Source organism: Ictalurus furcatus, chromosome 23 (genome assembly GCF_023375685.1).
Source record: "Ictalurus furcatus strain D&B chromosome 23, Billie_1.0, whole genome shotgun sequence".
Lineage (NCBI taxonomy): Eukaryota > Metazoa > Chordata > Actinopteri > Siluriformes > Ictaluridae > Ictalurus > Ictalurus furcatus.
Genome location: NC_071277.1, coordinates 17,047,778 through 17,070,653, shown reverse-complemented (window position 1 = coordinate 17,070,653; position 22,876 = coordinate 17,047,778). Strand labels below are relative to the sequence as shown.

Sequence of the window (22,876 nt, the reverse complement as noted above, 5' to 3'; positions counted from 1 at the left end):
ACACGACGAATGCTTCAAGTGGTTTCCCCAAATTCAACTGAAAATGCAATTTCTAATGACTTCTCCAGTTTCGAAATGATTCAACCCCCTGAATAGAATCCCTCACAACAGCACAAATATGCAAAACAGTAGTTGTCTCAAGCACACCTGATGCAACTAATCACGGGCTTCATTAGTTACACCAGGTGTGCTTGAGCTGGAACAGTTTAAAAAAAAAAAAAAATTATCCAGTGAGAAGCAGTTCTGTGGACGGAAACGCTTGAGGAATTCGAGGAATCTGAGGATAAATAGCTACTCTTTACATCTGTGGTGAGCAGAAAAGCATCTCCGAACAACGCACTGTGCGCACTGTAGTTTCAGATTCCTGCTGTAGGCTGAATGGAGTGGAACCGTTCGTAGCTCATCCACGGTACGGCTCCGTGTGCCGTGCATCCGGAGAGGTTTTTCTGATCATCACGGTATGATCAAGGCATTTCTGATCTGATCTGATCTATTCAGACTAAGGACTGATGCATTTCAGAGGTTTCTTAATCCGAAGCCAAATTTAATACATCTTATAATTTAATCATTTTATATCTGATTCTGTTCTACTGCCTGAATACTGGAGGGAACAACCCAAACCCCCTCCCCCCTTCAGTCTACTAGCTAATGTACTGTGATTATATTGGGAGTGTGTGTGTTCTGACTGAGTCTCCTGTATGTCCCCTCTAATGTTCTCCAGGTTCTGTATCACCTGTTCGAGGAGTACTCGAGAGTGGACACTGTGACTATAGGAGACATCTTCTTGGGTGTCTTGGCTTTTATGGTGGTGGCTCTAGGTGGCATACTGGTAGGCGCCATCTACGGCATCCTGTCAGCCTTTACCTCACGCTTCACGTCACACACGCGCGTTATCGAGCCACTTTTCGTCTTCGTCTACAGCTACCTGGCATACCTGTCGGCTGAGGTGTTCCACCTGTCTGGCATCATGGCGTGAGTACCTCAACACACCCTGATGCTGGGAAGGATGATCCTTTTTTATTGTTTAAAAAAAAAAAAAAAAAACAAACAAGATGGTCTGGGGAAAGTGCGCATGGAGGGTGATCATAACGGATAATGAGAATAAGTACATGTAGCTAAACATTACCTCCATACAGTACGTAGCTAGCTAGACATAACTTGGTTGTGGTCATTAAGAGGGTAGTGTCACAGCTTACTGAACATACATACAAGTAAAAACGTAGGCATTTATTTGTTTTTAAATATAACGTCACGAACTAGGTCCAGGAGATGATGACGTTTGTTATTCGTAGTTTATTTGATGTTGACTGATTAAATCTGGCATGATTGACAGTCGTGTAGTTGTGTGTTCAGCTCCCGGATATTAAATGACCCCCTGAAAGCCCCGCCCCCCACATCCTACATTATTAATCTCTCGTCTCGATTTTCCCACTCGACATATACAACGATGCATCGCTCTTGCTTTCTGTAAAGGTAAATGGAGAATGTTTTGAGTTTATCTAATCAGAAAATAAAATCCATCAACGTATGCTTGACATTTATAGTTAATATCAGCTAGCCATACTGTTAGAGTAAAGCATGGTGTTATAGTGAGTTGATTTTTTTTTTTTGGCGTGCAGAAACTTGACCTCGGTTCCTGTTTGTCGTGTTTTACTGTGGGAATACTTCAGCATAGCAAACGGCTCCGTCTCTTTCGGAGTATAGAAGGCAGGATGGCAGACAAACCTCAGGTCGCTGGTTCGGTTATGAAATCGATAAACCCTCTCAGGAAGAGCAGAGTAGAAATATGGAGGCGAGAATCAGTTATCTAGCAGCACATGCTGACAGCTCGTTCACTCGACTACATGATGTGTCTCATGGAAGTGCCTGTGGATTTCTTGGCCCTCTGCACCATCATCCAATATGCTGTCGGATTAGGAGAGGACAGCCTGTATGCTTTTGTCTCGGAGGAAGCAGTTTATTTCGCCTCATGTCTCAGATCTTTATACGCCGGCCGTTAGTGGGCATAGTGTTGGTTGCTGTGTTCCTGGTAGTGTGTAGACGGTGCAAAGTCCATCTAGTAATATTTAGGTCAAAGCATATTTGCAGGTAAATGAAAAAGCACTGTAACTACTCAAACAACATGCGCACTGGCGTGACTAGGTTGCTCTTCTGTACAATCTGTCACAGGTAGGCCCATCAATAATGATAACGTTATCGACTTATCGTACGATACAAGGACATGATTTTGTTTCTGCATCTTCTTGTCAACTAAAATGCCGCTGACTACAGTGAAGAAATGACATGGTTGTCCCTTATTGTAACTCAGCCCACTGTTCTCACTCCCTTTAGTCACGTTGTTTCGCTTCTCATTTGCATAAAGCGAGAACCTGCCCAGCTTTAACACAATGCCAGCCTGGTAGTGTTTTTGCATCTTAATTTATTTTAGTACCTGCATTAAAGCCACATGAAGTATGGGTGTGAAATATCACCCACGGTTCATAGCAGGACATTTTTGGACGTTTTGGACGCTAACTGTGTGCGTGTGCGGTGTTCTGGGGGAAACCAGCCAGATACCTCTGAAGCTAAATTTCGGAAAACGTCCCAAACTGATCAGGTTTTGACTATAACTGAGGTTTTAAAAATAAATAAATTTATTATTATTATTATTATTTTATTATTTTTTTACTAGACTTTGTGAACGGTTTTCCCGAGGCCGTGACTCACACACATCACATATTACCAGACTTTCGTATCGCTAAACGGGGGGGGGGGGGTCACGTGATGTGCTAGCGTTCTCAACATCTTGAATAACAGTACACCTTTTGTTTGACGGTGAAATACGAGCGCGTTCGCCAGTTTTCAATGAATCTCTTCAGTTAGGGTATTTAGTTCCATTTCTCAGTATAGACAGTGTCTGTTCAACTAATTGTTATTTCTTCTAAAACCTTTTTCAAACGGACAGATTAATCAGGGTAATTATACGATGTTTATTCTTTAGTCTGCGTTTTCTGTAACTCCAAATGGATGGATTAACCTCAACACACCTGTGCTCAGACGCTTTCTCGGCAGAACACCACCTTTTAAGCAGATAATAACGAACATGTTATATCTAACCTATAGCTAAGCAGGGTTTCCCAGAGCAGTTCGATCGTCGTGACCAATCCACATTTGACCCTGCTCTTTGTCCAGACTGATCGCGTGTGGCGCCGTCATGCGGCCCTACGTGGAGGCCAACATATCCCACAAGTCCCACACTACCATCAAGTACTTCCTAAAGATGTGGAGCAGCGTGAGCGAGACGCTCATCTTCATCTTTCTCGGGGTGTCCACCGTGGCCGGGAATCACAGGTGGAACTGGACGTTCGTCACGGTGACCTTAATCCTGTGCATGGTGGCTCGTGTTCTCGGTGAGTAATAAAACCACACAGAAGCCAGTGCCGTCTAGACCAGCTGGTTCAGTCTGAAGTATGCGTTTAATAGGGGAAATGATCCAGTGGCTATTCTTCTGCCGTGGTATTTGTAGCCATGACTCATCCCGATGACGGCGTGTCTTCTAGTCGATATCTAGACGGACATGACCGTATACCTCCGAAGTGCATACGCACGTGGTAGTCGTGTAGTACATAGTCGATGTACCTAATAAATTGGCAACTTTTTTCATGTTCATCAAACAGAAGCAGAAGTTCTTACCAGCTCTGTCGTCATTCTTTTTCTCAGGGGTGATCGGTTTGACCTTCGTGATCAACAAATTCCGCATAGTAAAGCTCACTACCAAGGACCAGTTCATCATCGCGTATGGTGGCCTGCGTGGAGCAATCGCTTTCTCACTGGTCTATCTGCTCGATGAAAACCAATTCCCTATGAAGAACATGTTTCTCACCGCGATCATCACAGTCATCTTCTTCACGGTCTTCGTGCAGGTGAGCGTCTATAATAACATTTCATGGCCTTAAAGATGCAGCTCGACAGTAGAGCCAATGGTACCAGACTATTGCGGTGGTGATGACCACGGAGGTGTGGACATTAGATTTCTAAAAGGATCATATCTAAGCTGGTTTTTCTGTTATGTTTCTTTACGGGTTACCACACGTTACTGTCAAATCACCGGGAAAAAGATTTGAGGTTGCGGTTTTGCCACTGCCAGCAAGCATTTCCTGACCGCTTCCCGTTACACTCTCCTTACAACGGAAATGGTGGAAATGCTTGTTTTCCTGTCTTTTTAGACGTGTGTGTGTGTGTACTATGTGCTTGCTTGCTTGCTTGCTTGCTTGCTTGCTTGTTTGTTTGTTTGTTTGTTTATTTATTTATTTATTTATTGATTGATTGATTGAATGGTTAATTGGGAAGAAATCAATATCGCATAAGCTTAATGTGTAGATGTAAAACCCGTAGTGGCAGTTCAGAAGTTACCCAGTTCTGTGGGGAAAACCACAACACATCCTTTAGTGCTTTTTAATGTCTAGAAGCTTTCTAGGTTTTTACCATACTTTCTGTACTCGGAGTACCCAGACCCACACACACTGAGTACAGCAAGTATGCATGACTGTTTGGTTTTTGGGGGGGTTTTTCCCCCTCAGTCTTTTTCTTGTGCCAGCAAAAGGTACACAGCTAAAAAAAAGCATAGAAATGAAAAGCACTTCAAGATGCTGTCTTCTTACAGGTGCAGTAAAAAGGTTTCGTAGTTTGTAGCGTTCATGTATTCGATATGAGGTTCTGGCGTGCTATTGCAACACTGAACAGAAAGGTCTTGGTTAATGCTATCTCGTAGTAATTGTTTGTCAAACAGATTTTTTTTTTTTTAGCACTTTGTGGCGACATGTTGATGTTGTAATTCGTAGTTCCCCTTGCAGGCAGCAAGCTGTACTTCAGGATTTCAGCTCAGCTGGTAACATTCACAAGGGGGGAAATATGACCAGGATTAGCTCGATGACCGAGGATCACTGTACGTCCAATTAGTACCATGCCACCCATCCATCATTTTGTTCAGTATTCACGTTTTACATAAATATATACATTTGCATGTGTTTGTCTGGCAAATACTTTGGTCCAAACCCACTTTGAGGTGAGGTGAGGCGAGGCGAGGCAGAGTCTAATCCAGGATTAAGATTGGTCTATGTGACGCGCTTACAGGTGGGACAAGGAGAAGGAAGACCGAGGCAGGCTTGACACTACTGTGCTTTTATTATTTTTTTTTTTTCCTTTCAGTCTCAAGTTTATTCTGTTTGTTGTACACACACACACACACACACACACACACACACACACACACACGTGTGCTCAGCTCATGTTTGGCATTGTTCTCTCTCTCTCCCTCTCTATCGGCACGTGTCTCTCTCTCTCTCTCCCTCCCTCTCTCGGCGTGTCTCTCTCTCTCTCTGTCGGCGCGTCTCTCTCTCTCTTATCTGTGCCTCATCTCACTGAAACAGAGAACATTCATTAGCCAAAATTCCCCACAGGTGTGCCCTCCTTACCACTCACCTTCTCCGGCTCCGCCCTCCATTCACAAACCGTCGCTCGTCCACGCCCCCGCCTCCACAGTCTTGTTTAAAGAGCCTAATTATCAAATTCACATTCGGAGGTATTGAATATGCCTCCTGCCGTTTAATATACGAAGCGCTTTCATATAGTATTCACAGCACAGCGCATGCCCATTGAAATACCCCTGTGGTTTTTTTTTTTTTTTTTTTTTTTTTAAATGAGTCATGCAGGCCTTTTAGAGGCTCCAGCTGCATCAGTACTGCTGATGTACAGTAGAGTCAGGTTTCATGAGTCTGAAAGGAATATCCAGTGAAGAGTTTTTTTTCAGTGAGGGTGTAGCTTTGTCCGAGGCCGGTGTTATTACTTATCCATCTCCAAGGCTAAGGAGAAGACCCTGCTCATTATATATTTCTGTTATCCTGTGGTTAAGATGTTGTGCTACTGATTGGAAGGTTGCGAGTTCAAACCCCAGCACCGCCCGAGCGCTGCCACTGTTGGGCCCTTGAGCAAGGCCCTTAACCCTCAACTGCTCAGATGTATAAATGAAATAAATGTAAGTCGTTCTGGATAAGAGTGTCTGCTAGTTCTAAAGAAGACATTTCATATTTATGGTATTTGGCAATGTCCTGTCATTCTTAGTGAATATTGCTAAACTCTTGAGCTTTTATGGAATACGAAGCCAGGACACCAAAATGCACTCCAATGAAGGTTCATGAAACCAAGCACAAGTAGGGAATAATTTGGATCGAGTACTTTTTTCTCACCATTTTGATTGGTCACTTCACCACATCACGGCTAAGACAGATTGAGATGGTCAAAACTGTAAGGCTTGTAATAGAACGAAGGATCTAGGAGTACCGCTTTGAGCACCGACGTATTCGGTTGTGACGTCCAATCTGATAACATTGTAGACTGTTTTGATGTTTGATACGGCAACTTTGCCGAAGTTGTTACAGTGCGTGTTGATGATGTACACTTAAGGGTGTTTGTAGTAAGTGCAGGCATGACCGAGCGGATAAGGATCAGCGCGCGCAATCATCCATTAAGTTTATTAGCACTAACCGGGCGTGTAGGTGCGAGTTAATGAGCGTGACGGGGGGGGAATAAATCAGGAAAAGCAGTGTTGCTCATATTGCTTTCGCATGTTGATATGATTTATTTATTTTATTTTTAAACAATTTATTAGTTTAGCTGTTAAGACAAAAGAGGGAAACGACAACACTTGGTTTGGAAGTGCAATTGTGGTACAGTGCAGAAAATACATGCACAAGGAAGAGCTGTGAAAGTCAAAAGGAAACCTGAAGATAACCGCATACCGACTAGCTTCGTCTTTTCTTTTCTTTTTTTTTTCTTTTTCTTTTATCTTTCTTTCCTTTTTTTTTTTTTTTTTCTTCCCCAAGTCATAGTTGTTTTCAATTCCATGGGTTTTGTTCCAACGTGCACCTCTGTAATGTTCAGACTCGATCAGACTTTGAACTTTGATTAAACTCCGACCCACTTTAAGGCAGATCTGCAGGAGCTGGCTTGTGGAACAACACTGTAACTGGTTAAAGCAATAGAGACAAAAATAAGATCGTGCCTTGAGTAAGTGTTCACCCAAACCCCTTTCCTGGACCTGCAGCTAATCACGTAACACCAAAAATAATGTAAGAGTTTCACAAGGAGCGGGGGTGAATACTTATGCATGTAAAAGAAATTTTACTTGTGTTCTTGTTTGTTTGCTTGCCCCCAACCCCCCCACGTACTTCAATGTTAGGGGCTATTTTGTGTACGTCCATGGTGTATATTAATCCACTTTAAGCTCATTTCATCTCCAGGTTAGAAGACTCCAAAATGTAGGAAGGTTCAAGGGGGCGAATACTTAAAATATATATTGTAGCACGTTTATAAAGAATTGAGCAGGTAAACTGTTCTGTAAGCTCAGGGTTGTTTTTGGGGTTAGATTTAGTCTCAAGCTGATGATGTGGTGTGTTGCAAACGAGCACACAATTGTGGCAATACACATGTGCGTGAAAGAGGAAGTGTGTGTACGTTGCAGAGATGCAGAGTTTGATGAAAGCGGTTGTATGTTGGTTGAACTGGATTAGTTTACTGGAAGCGTAGATGCTGCTCGCACGGGGAGGAAGTGATGGGTGATGTGAGTTTGAACCGTTGAAGTAAGTGTGTGTGTGTGTGTGTGAGTGTACACAATGTGCACTCAGGCATTAGTCTGCAGTGCAGTTAAATGTGCTCTTCTAATGACCTTCAGAGTGTACACTGCCATCTGCTACAAAACAGAAAGCCACTCTTGTCTGGCCACAAAGGATGGTCCACACAGACATTCCTGTATGGCATATATATATATATATATATATATATATATATATATATATATATATATATATATATATATATATATATACACACACACACAGTCTCCTAAAGTCGTGCATGAAGTAATTCTTCTCGATCAAGTTCAAAATAAAAGAAATGTCCTCTGGAGGACGGGCTCATTCTGTGTCAGTGGTGTTAAAAGCAAGTAGCGGCTACAGCGCTGTAATAACAGAGAAAAAATAGCAATAGTCTGCTGTTTGTTCACTCGCCCACCAGCCTGGTAAGTATTTATTTATTTATTTATTTATTTATTTATTTATTTTAAAGCCACACTTTAGGGAAATGTTGAAACTGCATGCATGATGCGCAGAGAGGAACAAACGCCCATGATGGTGCTCTCCGCATCAAAATATTCCCAGACAAGACTTCTATTGTGTTTAGTTTAAATTTTTTAAAAATATATTTATATTTAATCGTTTCTTTCTGAATTCCTGTAGGCGTGGGGCACGATGAACACTTGATTTCAGTATTCAGACCCTGGCACTTCAAATGGTTAATGGCGTGTTTGGATGGATGTTATAATAAAACATGGAAGGAAAAACATCCAACGTACAATTCGGGGCGCATCCGAAAAGCGACGTTAGGAGATCGAGAGGTTGAATCCCAGCGATGCAGCAGCCATCTTTAGATGGAAGTTGAGAGCAAAATCGGCCGTACTGTCCGGGTGGGAGGGACGGCATACTCGCCGAGAAACTAGTCAGTCACGGGCGTCTGTGAGCTCGGGTATGCGGAATGTGGTATGTGCTTTCTGTAGAGTGTGGTACGCACGAGCGGCAGTTTGAAGAGATGTGTTTGGCTGGCTTCATGCATCTCGCACAGTAAAATCCCTAGTGTTGAATTAACACCCAGAGTGTTTATTTGACTCCGATGGACTTATATAAACACTGTAGGGTGTAAATTCAACACTGTGGGTGTCAAATCAGCACTGGCGATTTTGCTGTGCAGAGGAAGTACGGGTTATCGGTATTATCATTCGAATCACTTCTAGACATACAATTCCACCTTGGTACCAAACCTTCTACAGGGGTCCAGAAGATTTCACGGAGTGAAACCAAGCTTTGAATAGAAACATTGTTTCAAGGTGTCGGGAAAACTCATAAGCAGATCTGGTTTGAGATACCGACCGCCTTCTTGAGCTGCCAGGATGCAACATGCAAGGATACAAACCCAGGCAGCCTTCACTCCAAACGCAACACGGCTGTAGTGAAGTGTCTGTAATGACAGTATGGAGTATAATATATTGTATACTGTAACCTTGTGACCCCCGCCTCCATGACTCGTCTCGTCTGATTAGTCAGCAAGGTCTGAAGAGAAGATGCTTCTGGCAGTTGAGGATGTGCCGTGATTTATAATCAAGCTTTCAAGGACAGGATGGGAGGGGGCAGGGGGACGGCGCTGATGTACATCACAGCCACAGGATTCCTCTCTGGTGTTACCCATAATTCCCACAGCATTGGTGAGAATGAACGTGCCAAGCTTCAGTCAGATTGTATTACATACACACACGTAGAGCTGTTACTTCTCAGCTCCTTAAATCACAAATCTCAATTGTGAGTAAAAAATATCATTGAGAAAGTGACTTCCATATCATCTATAACTAAAAAAAAAAAAACAAGATAAAGGTGAGAAATCAGCTGAAGATTGGGATTGGCTTCTTTTTTTTTTTTAGTCTGTTTACTATCTGTTGTGGGATTATAAAATGAAACCATTCAACAAGCAACAAGCTGAAAAATCAGATAAATAAATAAATTTACATCATGATGAGCCGTCCAATTAACTCCTGGCAGTTTTACTTCTGCCCTAATGCCACTGGTTATTAACAGGATTGCTGTAGATGGTCTAAATCTTGATTGTTTTATCTTTATCTTAATCCTGAAGAGAGTAATATAACTCTGTTGGCCACATTTGCTGGCGTTCACACAAACACACACACGGGACAGTGTTGTGCTCTGGATTTGTCAAATGGAGTGTGTTATCTGTCCAAGACAAGTCCACAGTCGAGTCTCCGTTACAGCTCGTTAACTGGTTCATGAGTGGAATTAAGTAAGTTATAGGACTATACACGCCAGAGTTCGAACAAAATGTTCACCAGTACTAACATTTCGTTTGTTTGATTGGGATTAGATCTGAAAAGTTGATATCGTCGAGTTTTATTACAGCTGCCTTGACTTAAACTGCACACTCTCTGCACTATATTCTAAACACCTGTATATTTAACAACCTGCTTTAATTAGGCGAATGATTTTTAATTCGTGGAAAACCGAAATCGTAGGCACATATTCGGTACAGTGTCGGATCAGATTTGAAATCTGCCTGTCTTGGCTGTCTGATAGCTGTGGTTTGTGGGGTAGTAATGGTCCCTTTGAAACACGGGTGTTTTTTACTAAGTGAAAGTGACTGATCGCAGTGTGGTGAGTAACGTCATTGACCCAAGCCAGAACTGTTTCCACAGGACCAACCGCTGATTTTAAATTCAAAATTTTGACCCCCTAATTTGTATTTCTTGTAGCAGTGTTCTTGCTCCGTGCGTCATCTCCTTTGGGGAAAATTCAAACAGCAACAGTCTTTAGTCAACAGTCTTTAGTCAAAAGCAGCAGTCTTCTCCGAGTCTTCTACTCTGCAAAGCAGGCTTCAGAAATGCAAAATAACGTAATTTGAGACGGAGTGTACGCCTTTTTTTTTATTTTTTGGAGCGTCGAGTGCAATTAGACTTGATTTTGATTGGATGTTTGACTTAAGCAAATCCCCCATCCCCCCCTCTAATATCAAGAGTTGATGGAGCTGCTCTTTGATGCTTCTATGCATCTTATGAAATCTTCTGTGTGTGTGTGTGCGCATGAATGCAGCAACAGTTGAGTAACGGTGTTTTCTTTATCTGTAATCAAGTCTTTGTTGTCGTTGTTTCTCCTCGTCTGTGTTGCGTGGCGGTGTAGGGGATGACCATCCGTCCTCTGGTGGACCTGCTGGCCGTTAAGAAGAAGCAGGAAACCAAGCGATCCATCAACGAGGAGATCCACACCCAGGTAATGGCGCATCACGTGCGCATCCTCTTCATCTGTAAACATCTGTCAGCTGCTCTGTGACCTGAGGAACAAACACTATCACATGCATGTGTATAAGAGGTACGGGTAAGGCTATTTAGGATTACCATGTAACTATCACGTCATGGATTAATGAAACGATGTGCATGCGATTCGAGAGACTAAATCCTCGAAACAATCGTACCCGTGTTCGCGTATTAGACTTGCACCTGACCCGCCCATGAAAAGATTCTTTTGTGTTGGATCAGGGTTAAAGAGGACAGTGCCTCTGGCTAATCTGTAGTATTATGTAGTATTGACGTAAGGATCATTTTCCAGTCATATATGCTCTCCTTTTCTTATTGTGTGGTGTTGAGCACCATCTGCTGGCTACCTCTAAATCAGATCAAGCGTTTTACATAATAATGGGTTATACGGAATTTCCGTCCTGTATTTGTCCTTCACCACAAGTCCATAATGGCAGACATTTAGTTAGATTGTAGTAGATATTATTAAGATTACATCTAATGTTATTGTTTATGTATGTGACAGTATTTTATTTAGTTGTAGAAGTCACATCTACAAAATGCCAGGATTTTTATATATATATAATATAATATAATATAATATAATATAATATATATAAAATATATATATATATATATATATATATATATATAATGAGAGAGAGATGGATAGGCACACCAAAAGGCTATACTGATGCTACTAATATAATATATAATTTTAATAGTATATGTATTCAGTTTTTCAGCTCCATATGGCTACAAATTGTATTTAATGTCATACAGTGTTACAACCGTAATGACAAAATGCCTCACGGACAACAGACAAGTCACAGCTCATGCTCAATGGCAAATATAGCACATGAGATCATAGGAGCTTTGTAGTCACAGTCTCTGCCGACCTGTCATGACCATGCCTCCTCTGGGCTAACGACTTTTTACAAATCATCATTTGCAAGTTAAATCGCAAACCTGCTTCCCCAGACACACCCATGTCATCCTCCATGTCCTCACCCCGCTGGCTTCCCACACTCCATTTCATCATCTCCAGGCTCCCTAGGGAAATCTAGACGCCAGGGGATCGGCTAATTACACAAACACACTCAAAAACAGCAGTAAGCAGCTATATGGAGCTTATGAGTCACCGAGGCTTTCAGCATGGGAGAGATGTTCTTGCCGATATCTTCCCCCGGGTTAAACGAGCGACCGAGCAAAACATGCCGACATGATCACAACCGTTTTTTTTGTTTTGTTTTGTTTTTTAAAGGCTTTGCGTATAACGTGCCATAGGTTTAGCCTGCATAATGTCAGCTTAAGACAGCTGTTGCCACAGACATGTCTGACTTCTGGAAGTGCAGATCATCTAAACATGGACCGGTTCCATCGAGTTCTCAGAATTAACTTGTCCAGACAACATGCAAAATATTTATTGTCGAAACATTTCCTTGAAATCTGCTCATCTTTTATTAAGCTGTAGTGTTGCTATGTTTACTCCTTGTTTACTAAGCTTTTAAGTGTACGCCTGGCGCGAGACTTTCCGTCACAGACCGCTTTTAAAAACCGATTGCTTCTTTGTCTCCTTAGTTTTTGGACCACCTGCTGACCGGTATCGAGGACGTCTGTGGACACTACGGACATCATCACTGGAAGGACAAGTGTGTAGAAAATGTTCATATATACATACAAATATTTTTCAGATGGTCCTGCTGCATAAAATTCTTTCTCACATAGGTCTGGATAAGCGACTAACATGACTGAATGTTTTCACCAATCAGTACGTTTACACGGACAACAATAATCCAATATTAAGGCGATACTCTGATTAAGAAACTAGCATGTAAACAGCGATTATTGATGAACTTAATCCGATTAAAGTCGTACTCGAAGTAAACACAAATGGAATGAAGACGTGTGGAGTATTCCTGTTTTAGTCGCCTTATCGACGTATATTACAGACATGTACACACCTTAATCACACTATTAACGTCGTGTGGGAGTTTTCACCGCATTTTACGACAGGACACGATCACACACGGCAGCGCTCAACCGTTTTACGGCAAACAAGAGAGCACGGCTGCGTCCCAAACCGCGTACTTACCTGCTGTATAGTAGGAAGTGAAATACATGTATTTCCATAAACTCTATAGTAGGTAAGTACACGGTTTGGGACGCAGCCCACGGCTTCAAGCAGTCGTCTATTTGCACGTACAGCACGACAAGTAATTAACTGCACTTGAAGCGTTCGTAAAATTAAAACTGAAACACTCAAAACTGTATACGATACCATAACGAAGACCAACTGTATGTCGATACGTGAAATTCTGGAGGGGACGGCGTGGCGTGGGGACGTAATGACGTGCACTGTTAATCCATCTATGTTGTATAACATAAAACGGGAACATGAAAGGAATATTCTAAAAGCGACTCATGTAAACACCTTAATCCGAATACTGTTTTATTCAGAATAAGGTCAATTAGATTACTGCTGTCCATGTAAACGCAGTCATTGACTTTTTAGCCATTAATGATTAGTTTATGGCTATAAATAAGACTTTTCGTAATGGTGCTGCACGTTACCACTTTTGAATAGCGCATACGGATTCTGGACAGATGTGACGCACGGAGAATAAAACGCATGCTGCTTTGTCCATTCGTCTTTAAACATTTTCATCTTCAGTTTTTTTTTTTTTTTTTTTTAAACTTCAAAGTGAAAACTAGCATATGGCTACTAATATATATATTTTTTAATATGTTGATGATACTCTGGTCCTCTGTCAGCAAAAATACTTTATTGTTAGTGCTATGATATTGTTATAACTTGTACAGTTTATAAAAAAAAAAAAAAAAAAGAAATATTTGCACAGTTTTAAGCTGAGAATGCTCGTTACTTTTAGTAGAAGGTTGTGACGAGGTTTAATTCACAGGCCCCGTTTCCTCCTTGCGTTCAAATTCATGAAACCAGGTGTAAATGCGCACAGAACACGTTTTTGAGAGTAATTTCGATCTGCCAAAGCTCTTCTGGAAGTCTGTTAGGCAAGCGCAAAACTAGTTCCTATTTGTTAAAGGGAAGAAAGCAACGTACCTTGGCCAACATCCCATTTCTCCCAAAAAAAAAAAAAAAAAAAGGTTTTGAGATCTGAACAAAGTTTACAACATTTATATGACCGGAATGCATAGATGTATGAAGTCTAAATGCAAAGCAAAGATCAGACCATCCATGTTGCAAATATTGATCTCTAGCTACAGAGCACATGCTAATGCAAATGGAGACTTTGATTAATTAAATAACTGTTGATCGGATTTTTCTACAATTTCTTCCTCAAAGTACTTGAAGTTCCTTTTTGAGTCAGCCAGTTAAGTAGCAGAATTCATTTGAGGCCTGACCCCCCAACCCCAATCTTCCTGAAAGATGATGCTTAATTGCGGCGCCTGAATGACTTCAAAGAGCCATTCAGCTGTTGAACGAAAAACGCTAAAATAGCCCTCTTCACAGCAGAAAGAGATTGCGTGCGTCAAAAGATCAGGCCGTCTCATTTTCTCTCGCGTGTTTACTTTCCCTTCCTGTCTCCCGTTAACAGGCTGAACCGCTTCAACAAGAAGTACGTGAAGAAATGCCTGATCGCAGGCGAGCGCTCTAAAGAGCCGCAGCTCATCGCCTTCTACCACAAGATGGAAATGAAGCAGGCCATCGAGCTGGTGGAGAGTGGAGGAGGAGTTAAACTGCCATCTGCTATGCCATCCACTGTGTCCATGCAGTAAGAACTTTCTCCACACATCCTTCACTTCACCTCACCTCACTCTTTAGCTGTAGTCCATCATAATCCACCGTTCATCCTGTAGGTAGTCTTTTAAAAATAAAATGTATGGATATGGCAGACGGTCAGGTGGTTCTTTTTAATGTGTGTAGAATCTTCCTGATCTGGTATGTAAGTAAACTAATCAACAGTAGAACGGTGTGATGCAGCCCGAGTACCATGTAGTGTTACTGTTACCACACTGACGTTTCCAATAATAGCATAATATAAAAGAATTAAATCAACATCATACTTCCTATCTGTTTATAGTTACATTTACATGTCCCCACAAAACACATTAGACTGACCTCGAAGTTCCTATACTAGACTGAGCGAGTAGTTTCTACATACCTAACCTAATAAACAGATAGAAAGTATGATATTGATGTCCTTCTTTAAAATGCAAAACATTATAACTGTTGGAAAATTCTTTATTTGGCTAATAATGAATAATGAAAAGATTCATTTTAGGTCGCTCTCTAATCCATATCTAGGTAATCTAGCCTAAAATAGTGACCTAGAGCTATGTAATCAAAATTGATTTGCAAAAAAAATAACGTGCAACAAGCTAGTTAGCTACGATTGTTTCTCTTTTTCCTTAGAAATATCCAGCCCAAGAAACCTCCAGAGAGAATGATGCCTCAGCTATCGAAGGTCCAGGAAGAAGAGATCCAGAAGATTCTACGCCAGAACCTGCAGAAGACACGGCAGAGAGTGAGTCCATATTGGGAAGTCGTGCTCTCTCTCTCTCTCTCACTCACACACACTCTCTCTCTCTCTCGCTGTCTTATACGCCCTTGAAGAAATTAGCTACATCCCCAAATCAGTATAACATTCATGTGAATTATGCTGAATTAGGCTGGAGTTATCAGCAGTAACCTCATCACAAAGCAATCCTGGCTTATTAGATTTGTGATAAAGATATCAGTATTGGGATCATTTATGACTTGAGGATCATCTGTATCATTTCATCAGTATTAGCAACTCCAGTGATGATCACAGTAATTAACCAGTGCTAAAATGTATGTGTGTATTTATTTATTTATTTATTTATTTTGAGCAGTTGCTGTCCTATAACCGACACACGCTGGTGGCTGACCCGTTCGAGGACGGCTTTAAGGAGCTTATGCTGAAGAAGCAGAGGATGAAGGATTTGGAGAAGAAGGTGAGGCTGCAGGAGCGGTGCAAGGAATCTCAACCCTGATGTTTTATTGTGCTTTTCAGCCTGTATGTTCATCCTGAAATGTGTTTACTGAATACTTGCCTCTTGTGTTCTTTATGATGTGCGCTGTACTAGTGAACCTTTTGCCAGGTTAGCTTCCAGCTGTCATTTTCTTTCAAATATCAGCGTAGTTATGTGTCTGTACTTGCAGATTTCAAAGATGAATAATTACCTCACCGTTCCGGCTGCACCTCCCGATTCTCCCACCATGGCCAGAGCAAGACTGGCTTCTGGTGAGTCAAACCTTTCTCTACTCCGCCACCTACTGTTATACTGTTATACCAGCATTCACCTACACTCTGGTGTTTACCATAAAGGCCTACAGCTATTTGCTTTTTTTTTTTTTTTTTTTTTTTTTTTTTTTAAATACCTGGATGTAACAGTCTCTGTTTAATAGGAATAATTTCAAGTAGATATGTGGGTTTATATCTGTCAGGCGACTGTATAAAAATCCAAGACATTTGCAATTTTATTAATCAAGATACACCTAGACACACCAAAATGGGCTCTATGGCAGTGATCTTTTCAACATACAGCAAGAAATTAGATGTACTTAGTACTGTATTAGATTAACGCTCCCTACATTTTGATTGGGATTGGTGCTTCATTTCAGAACAGAATGACTCCAGATGTTTCAGGGAAGTCTGATTACTACACGCTTAGCTCGTTGTATCGCAAATGATTTAGAAACGATATCAAATGAGTCTCCTTCAGCATCGCACGTTACTCGCCTCCACTCTCTGTACCTGTTAGTTGCACCAAAATAAACCGGGTAAGAATCTGTCTGGTTTATGACCGGCTTTGTACGCTCAAGCAAACCAAGCACAAATGAATTCTTGTTCCAAACTTCTGCCTCTGTCATTGATAGACCCTCAAGCCTGGAGCAAGCCTACTGTGGCAGGTAAAGACATCCCAGCTATTAAAGTGGACCTGGCTTCACCTCAAAGCCCAGACTCAATCACCACGTTGGACGAGTTTGGCAAGCCAACGAAGCAAGACCCAGACGAGGAAGAGGAGGGGCTTGTGATGCGGCGAAAGGGAGAGGACAGGACTGGAGAGCAAGGTGAGCAAGATGACTCAAAAGATCAACGACTCCTGCGCTGCCTGAGTGACCCTGGCCCTGCTGTCAACGAGGACGAAGAGGACGATCCCTTCCTCCGCTGATGGAAAGAGATGTGTGTGACATGACTGGCTATCTGCCTGTTTTCTCAAGGGTGGCTGAGGGGGTTGGGAATTTATTTTAACACGGCACTGTCTTACGAACAGAATCTTGTCTTTTTTTTTGTTGTTGTTGTTGGATGGGTTGGTGGATTACTGAACTTTAAGCCAAAATCATAGCTCATTCAAAAAAATAATAATAATAAAAAAAGTCAATGAACCAAAAAAGAAACCACCCAAAAAAAACCCCACAATGAAAGGGAGGGGTAAAAAAAAAAAAAGAAAAATAGCCATTATTTTCTAGCTTTGTCTTTCTTGTCAAAGGAGAGTGCGGGGTTTGTGGAGTGGCCGAGGGGCAGTTGAACTATGCATTACCAAAGGTTCACACTGTTCTTCTTTTTTTTCTTTTCTTTTCTTTGCCTTATTATTATTCGTATGATGATGATGATGATGATGATGATTATTTTTTATCATTGATGAATTTATTGCTTTTGTGACATGAGATGGTCTATAGTCTAGTGTGTTGAATCATCATAAACTGAGTCCCTTTGTTTTTCAGGAGCAATATCAAACTAAGGGCACATGATGGCCTTTCTCATCTAAATCAGTCACCTGGTCCAATCCCAGCTCTGATTGTAGAGAGTGTATTTTCTCATTCATCACTTCGTAACTGTTTAATCCTGCAGCAGGTAGTATTTGGTGCTGCATCAGATAATTGAACGCTCGGATAATAACCCGCTGCATGACACCGAGCGAAAGGTAAATGGAAAAAAAATCAGTAAAAATACAGGTTGTTTTTAAAGGAAATGCACTGTAACCACAGAGATTGCAATCTTCACATTCATCATTTATTGCAGCCAGGTTCTTCACGTCATTCCAGGGTGTATGACTTGTACAGTTATGTGGTTTATGTATCTTTTAACATTGTGCTATTACTTTACGGTTTTCTTGACTGTTTTTTTTTTTTTTTTTGTTCGTTTGTTTATTTTCTCACAAACCCCATACCCTTTAAATGCACTTTCAGCGCTTTTAATGAACATGTCAATATACATGAAATTTGTCCACTTAGTAGATAAGTTTTGTTGCACGATTCAATGTTTCTCATATTTTCAGTCCCAAATTGCTGCTAGTCTGAAAAGACAGTGGTGGACTGTGTTTTGAGAATCATGCATTTACCTCCCTTATACATCCCTGAATGCTCTACAAGGTTGGGATTTCTTTTAAACTATGCAGAAGGGCAGTACGTGCAGATGGATGTTACTCGTGTCCGTTCAGGTGTTCCCTTTAAAAACGTCAGTACCACTGTGTATCACAACGAGTCCTTGACCTGAACAAGACAGTTTGAGGCACCAATTACGTCTGATTGATGGATGTGTGACATTTTCAAACAAGACTAAAGATCTCAAGAGCTATTCTGCATGCAGGGTAGACTCGATTTATTTTAACATGAGCTGTATAAATAAATAATAAAAATTATATTTTACATAAAACATCTAAATATATGCTAATCTATATGCCTGCTGTGTATCACGAAGGTATAACTTGTAGTTCGGACACATTATGTCAGTTTGGTCATTTGTCTTTGTACTTGCTGGACTGGATTGGGGGATTTTTGTTTGTTTTTGTTTTTTTGTTTATTTACTTTGGTTTTAAAAGTCCATGCTGGTTCAAGTACCAAAAAGTCCCCTCTTTAGAGCTATGTGAATTTGGTTGTACATGTTCTAGATTTGCGCACCGGTTGAATTAGTGCAGTGACCCAGATCACTGTTGGTCACGCCTGGTAAAAGGAGTTGTCACTTAGTTTAGTGTATATAAAGATAGATGTAGTAAAAAAAAAAAAAAGGACGTGTCACGTGTTTTAGTTTTGGCTACCGTGTTCTAAGACTGGAGTCCAAGAAAGATCATGTCCAAAAAAGCTGCTTGAGGTTCTCGGTTGTCCCCTCGTGTATATAGATATGTGGAATCCACCTACCCGATTTGGCTCTTATTAGATGTTTAGGACTTATGTTTACTCACCACTCAAATCATACACAGGGAGAACCTTACTGCCGTCACAGTAGTTTCACAGTAGTGTGATTTTCGTTATTGCTAACACGGGGTCCTTTTGGTACAAATGCACAGTAGTATTCACAAATTTTGTCCTGTGTTTATTCTAATTCTTTACCAGTGAGCTGATCCTGTAGTATCCTCGCCCACCAAGGTGAGGAAGTATTGGCGTCTGTCAAAAATGCAGCTCTTGCTGTTGTTTTCGATGCGAATGATGTACTGGGGATGTGATTACACTCCACTGTGCATTTAAAAGGATGAGCGGTGAACTTGTAACAGAACGTACTTGTTCAAACAGAGGCAATCCCCGATTGGCTGACTCTAACAGTGACGTGGGGAGGAAAAAATGTAGAACTCATCCTCCACGTAAACCCACAACAATATCAGCAATGCATATGAATGGGTCCTTATGAACACGACTTTTTTTTGTTTTTCTTTTTTTTCTCCATGATTTGTATTTTCTAAAAAAAAAAAAAAACCACGAGGCCTTCGGTTTTGTTTTTTTTTGTTTTTTGGTTTTTTTTTTGGTAATAATTCTATTTTTGAGTTGTCATTTACGCTGTTGCTGGAGTTTGCCAGTCATATCTCGCTTACGCAAATTCAAATCAATTTAACTATGTACATCAGTTATGCATCGCGTACAGTATATTTGAACCGCTGTGTCTGATAATTCTTCCTCTTGATCAGAAATGGTCTAGATGCAAGGTGAAGGACCATAAGAGAACATGGCAGCTCACTGCATGCGTGTACCTGTCGCTTAGATGGATAATCTGGCGTGGTCATTGTGGCGTTCTGCCCTGCTGATCGAATCCTTCTTGGACTTGAGGTTACGTAGGTAATATTTCGCTACTGCACGAACGTCAGCTTTTATTTAACAATTTATCTTTACCAAACTAGCAATTTACACTTACTCATCCTTGTTTATAACACTGGAGGAACGCAAGACAACTAGTTATACATAGAAGCCATATTACACTGGTGTCCAATCTTATCCGGAAAATGCCGGTGTGGGTGCAGGTTTTCATTCCAACCACACGGAAGCCACACTTCTTGGACACCCCTGCCATAGTAAGTGGCTAGATGGCATTTTCCAGTGATAACGCTAGCTATTTAATCACAAACTATCTTGAACATCTTCCTCCATTTCTGTTTAAGATTAAACAATCTCAAATTTGCTTTTATTTGGAATCAGGTGCATAAGAGTGTTTGAGCTTTGTTCAAGCCATACGGACGGTTTGAGCGAACAGATCTCTGATCTCATGGCAGGAAGGCACAGCTAACAGCTACAGTCTCCACACCATAAGCGACATTGATATTTTGTTGAATTCTTGCCTTCCTTTGATTTGCTATTAGCCAAAAATCATCTCGTTTTGTCGTCTTTCTCACGAACAGGAACTGATTCAGGGATTTAGAGAAGGACTGAACTGTACTGTAGCTACTGAAACATTGATCCTGTATCAGTTTTTATTGCGCTCTGTTGCGTATAGGAAGCCGATTTTGTGAACTCCGGCTGGTGCAAATCACGTGCATTAGTTTAGACTGAAATTGCAGATTCAGGTGTGCTTGACATTTTTCTCAGTCTCTTCACCGGAAACTCAAACATGTATCAAGACCATACCTTTAAGAACATTCTTGTTCAGCACTGCAATAACTGGGGTGGGTTGAAGGGTTTTGCTTGCGAGTCATTGTTTTGTTTTTCTTTTTTTTAAAAAAAAAATCTAAAAAATCAAAACAGGATGTGATTTTTCGGTCATTTTCATCAGGACAGAAAAATGATTTCTCTTTGCTTCTTGCTGTGTAATTTTTTTTTAAATAGGAATGCGTTGATGAATTTCTTATCACTGTAAAATGATTTCATCAGTCTACAAAACTATCATGACGTATTATCTGGCAGCCATTTTGTTTTTCAGATCAATGTACTAAATTCCAGGATGTCTGTGACACTGCCTTTAAATGAAGGACGTTTAGAAGACCGCTATCTTGAAGCTGCCTTCTGAACGGGACGGACTTTATGCTCGGAGCACTCGGGCCTAAAAACATTTCAAAACGAATGCATGAACATCGTGGTGTAATGTACAATTAATTATCAGCACATATCTAGTTCAAATCTCACCGCAGTGTTTTTTTTAAACATTTTTTTATTCTTAACATTTTGCATGTCTTTGTGTCTTCAGTGTGCAGAACTAATAATAAGGGAAACGTGGTTGGAAAGGAGCGTGTTGGTTATATTTTTGGTGACCTTTACGGGCGTCTGGGGTTTGAAATGGGGATGTTCATTCGAGATGTCTTTGTTTGTTTGTTTGTTCGTTCATCATTTGGTGTTGAGCACGCTCGCACATTCCTGTCATCTGTTTTATGGTGTATTTTATTGTCACAGATCATTGCCTTTGTTTCTTTAATTTCATAACTAATGTTATTTTATGATGACTACGACGATGGTCGATGCAATAAAAATTTTTATATACGAGTTAACATGTACATATAATGACGATATTATTAAAATGCTATATCCGAGTTTATTTAAAACAAAAACACTATAAACACATGTCCTGTGTATTGCGGAGTAACATCGCTTTCAGCCTCCTTTTACCTTTCTGAATGAGTGTCGGAACAGCTGTGATCCAATGCAAACGATGAAACAATAAAGTTTTCATGGAATAAATAGCAATTGCATTCAGGTTTGTAAGTTTTACGAATGTTTGTGTGTATTACCAAGAAGTTTGAGTGTACTGCAATATCGAGTGTGAACAGCAGGGGGTGTAGTGATACCAGCATAAAACCATTGTAAAAGGACACTAGTGAGGACATGATCGTGTCCAGTACTCCAGTGATGTTCACGTGCATGATCAGTTGATTTTTCAGAATGTTATACATCTTCATTGCTGTTTTCTTCACTGCAAAATCTATCCCTGGAAACTTCTAGAGCATTTCTGATAGGCCTTAAGTTCTGTATGTTCCTTTTATTTTTTCAGGTTATCGTAGTTATCGCTGATGTTGTGATCTTCAGATTCATGGATTTTCCCCATGTACATCCAAGTTGTGATTTTTAGTAAAGCTTTTGTGGATGCAGATACAGGTCAAGAGCTTCAGGTAGTGTTCACATCAAACGTCAGAACAGGAGAAAAAAAATCTCTGTGACTTGGGCCATGATGTGGTTTTTGGTGCCAAGACCGGCTTGTTTGAGTATTTCAGAAAGCTGCTGATCTCCTGGGGGTTTTTACACGACAGTCTCTAGAGCAGGGGTATCCAATGTTATCCGGAAAGGTCCAGTGTGGGTGCAGGTTTTCATTCCTACTAAGCAGGAGCCAAACCTGAGTCTATTGAAAGCCACGCTTAACTGATTATACACATGGAGTCAGGTGTGGCTCCTGCTTGATTTGGATTGAAAACCTGCACCCACACCGGCCCTTTCCGGGTCACCTTGGACACCCTTGGTCTAGAGTTTGCACAGAATGGTGCGGAGGGATCGGGGCAGGGGGGGTTCAATGTGAAGCAGTTCTGCAGATGGAAATGATTTGTTGATGAGAAAGGCCAGTCTGGTTTGAGCTGGCAGGCTGACTGTAACTCAACCACTCTTTACAACAATGATGAGCAGGAAAGCATCGCGGAGGCAATGCAACCTTGAGGCAGATGGATTACAATAGCAGAAGACCACATCGGGTTCTACTCCTGTCAGCGAATTCTGCGGCTACAGATGTCAGCGAAACTGGACAGATGAATATATGTTGCTTGGTCTGATAAACCGCATATGCGGTTCATCGGTATGCAGATGTGTAAGGT

The 22,876-nt window shown here is 41.0% G+C and overlaps 1 protein-coding gene across 1 annotated transcript in view; it reads left to right on the top strand.

The window, feature by feature from the left end:
• Positions 1-21,143, top strand: part of slc9a1a (solute carrier family 9 member A1a) — a 45,403-nt gene extending 24,260 nt beyond the window's left edge. Inside the window, exons 3-12 of the mRNA XM_053611331.1 lie at positions 722-972; positions 3,172-3,389; positions 3,700-3,902; positions 10,767-10,856; positions 12,461-12,531; positions 14,455-14,631; positions 15,273-15,384; positions 15,734-15,835; positions 16,044-16,125; positions 16,761-21,143. Coding sequence (XP_053467306.1) covers positions 722-972; positions 3,172-3,389; positions 3,700-3,902; positions 10,767-10,856; positions 12,461-12,531; positions 14,455-14,631; positions 15,273-15,384; positions 15,734-15,835; positions 16,044-16,125; positions 16,761-17,056 — 1,602 coding nt within the window. The 3' untranslated portion in view covers positions 17,057-21,143. The remainder of the gene's footprint in view (positions 1-721; positions 973-3,171; positions 3,390-3,699; positions 3,903-10,766; positions 10,857-12,460; positions 12,532-14,454; positions 14,632-15,272; positions 15,385-15,733; positions 15,836-16,043; positions 16,126-16,760) is intronic.
• Positions 21,144-22,876: the final 1,733 nt, after the last annotated feature.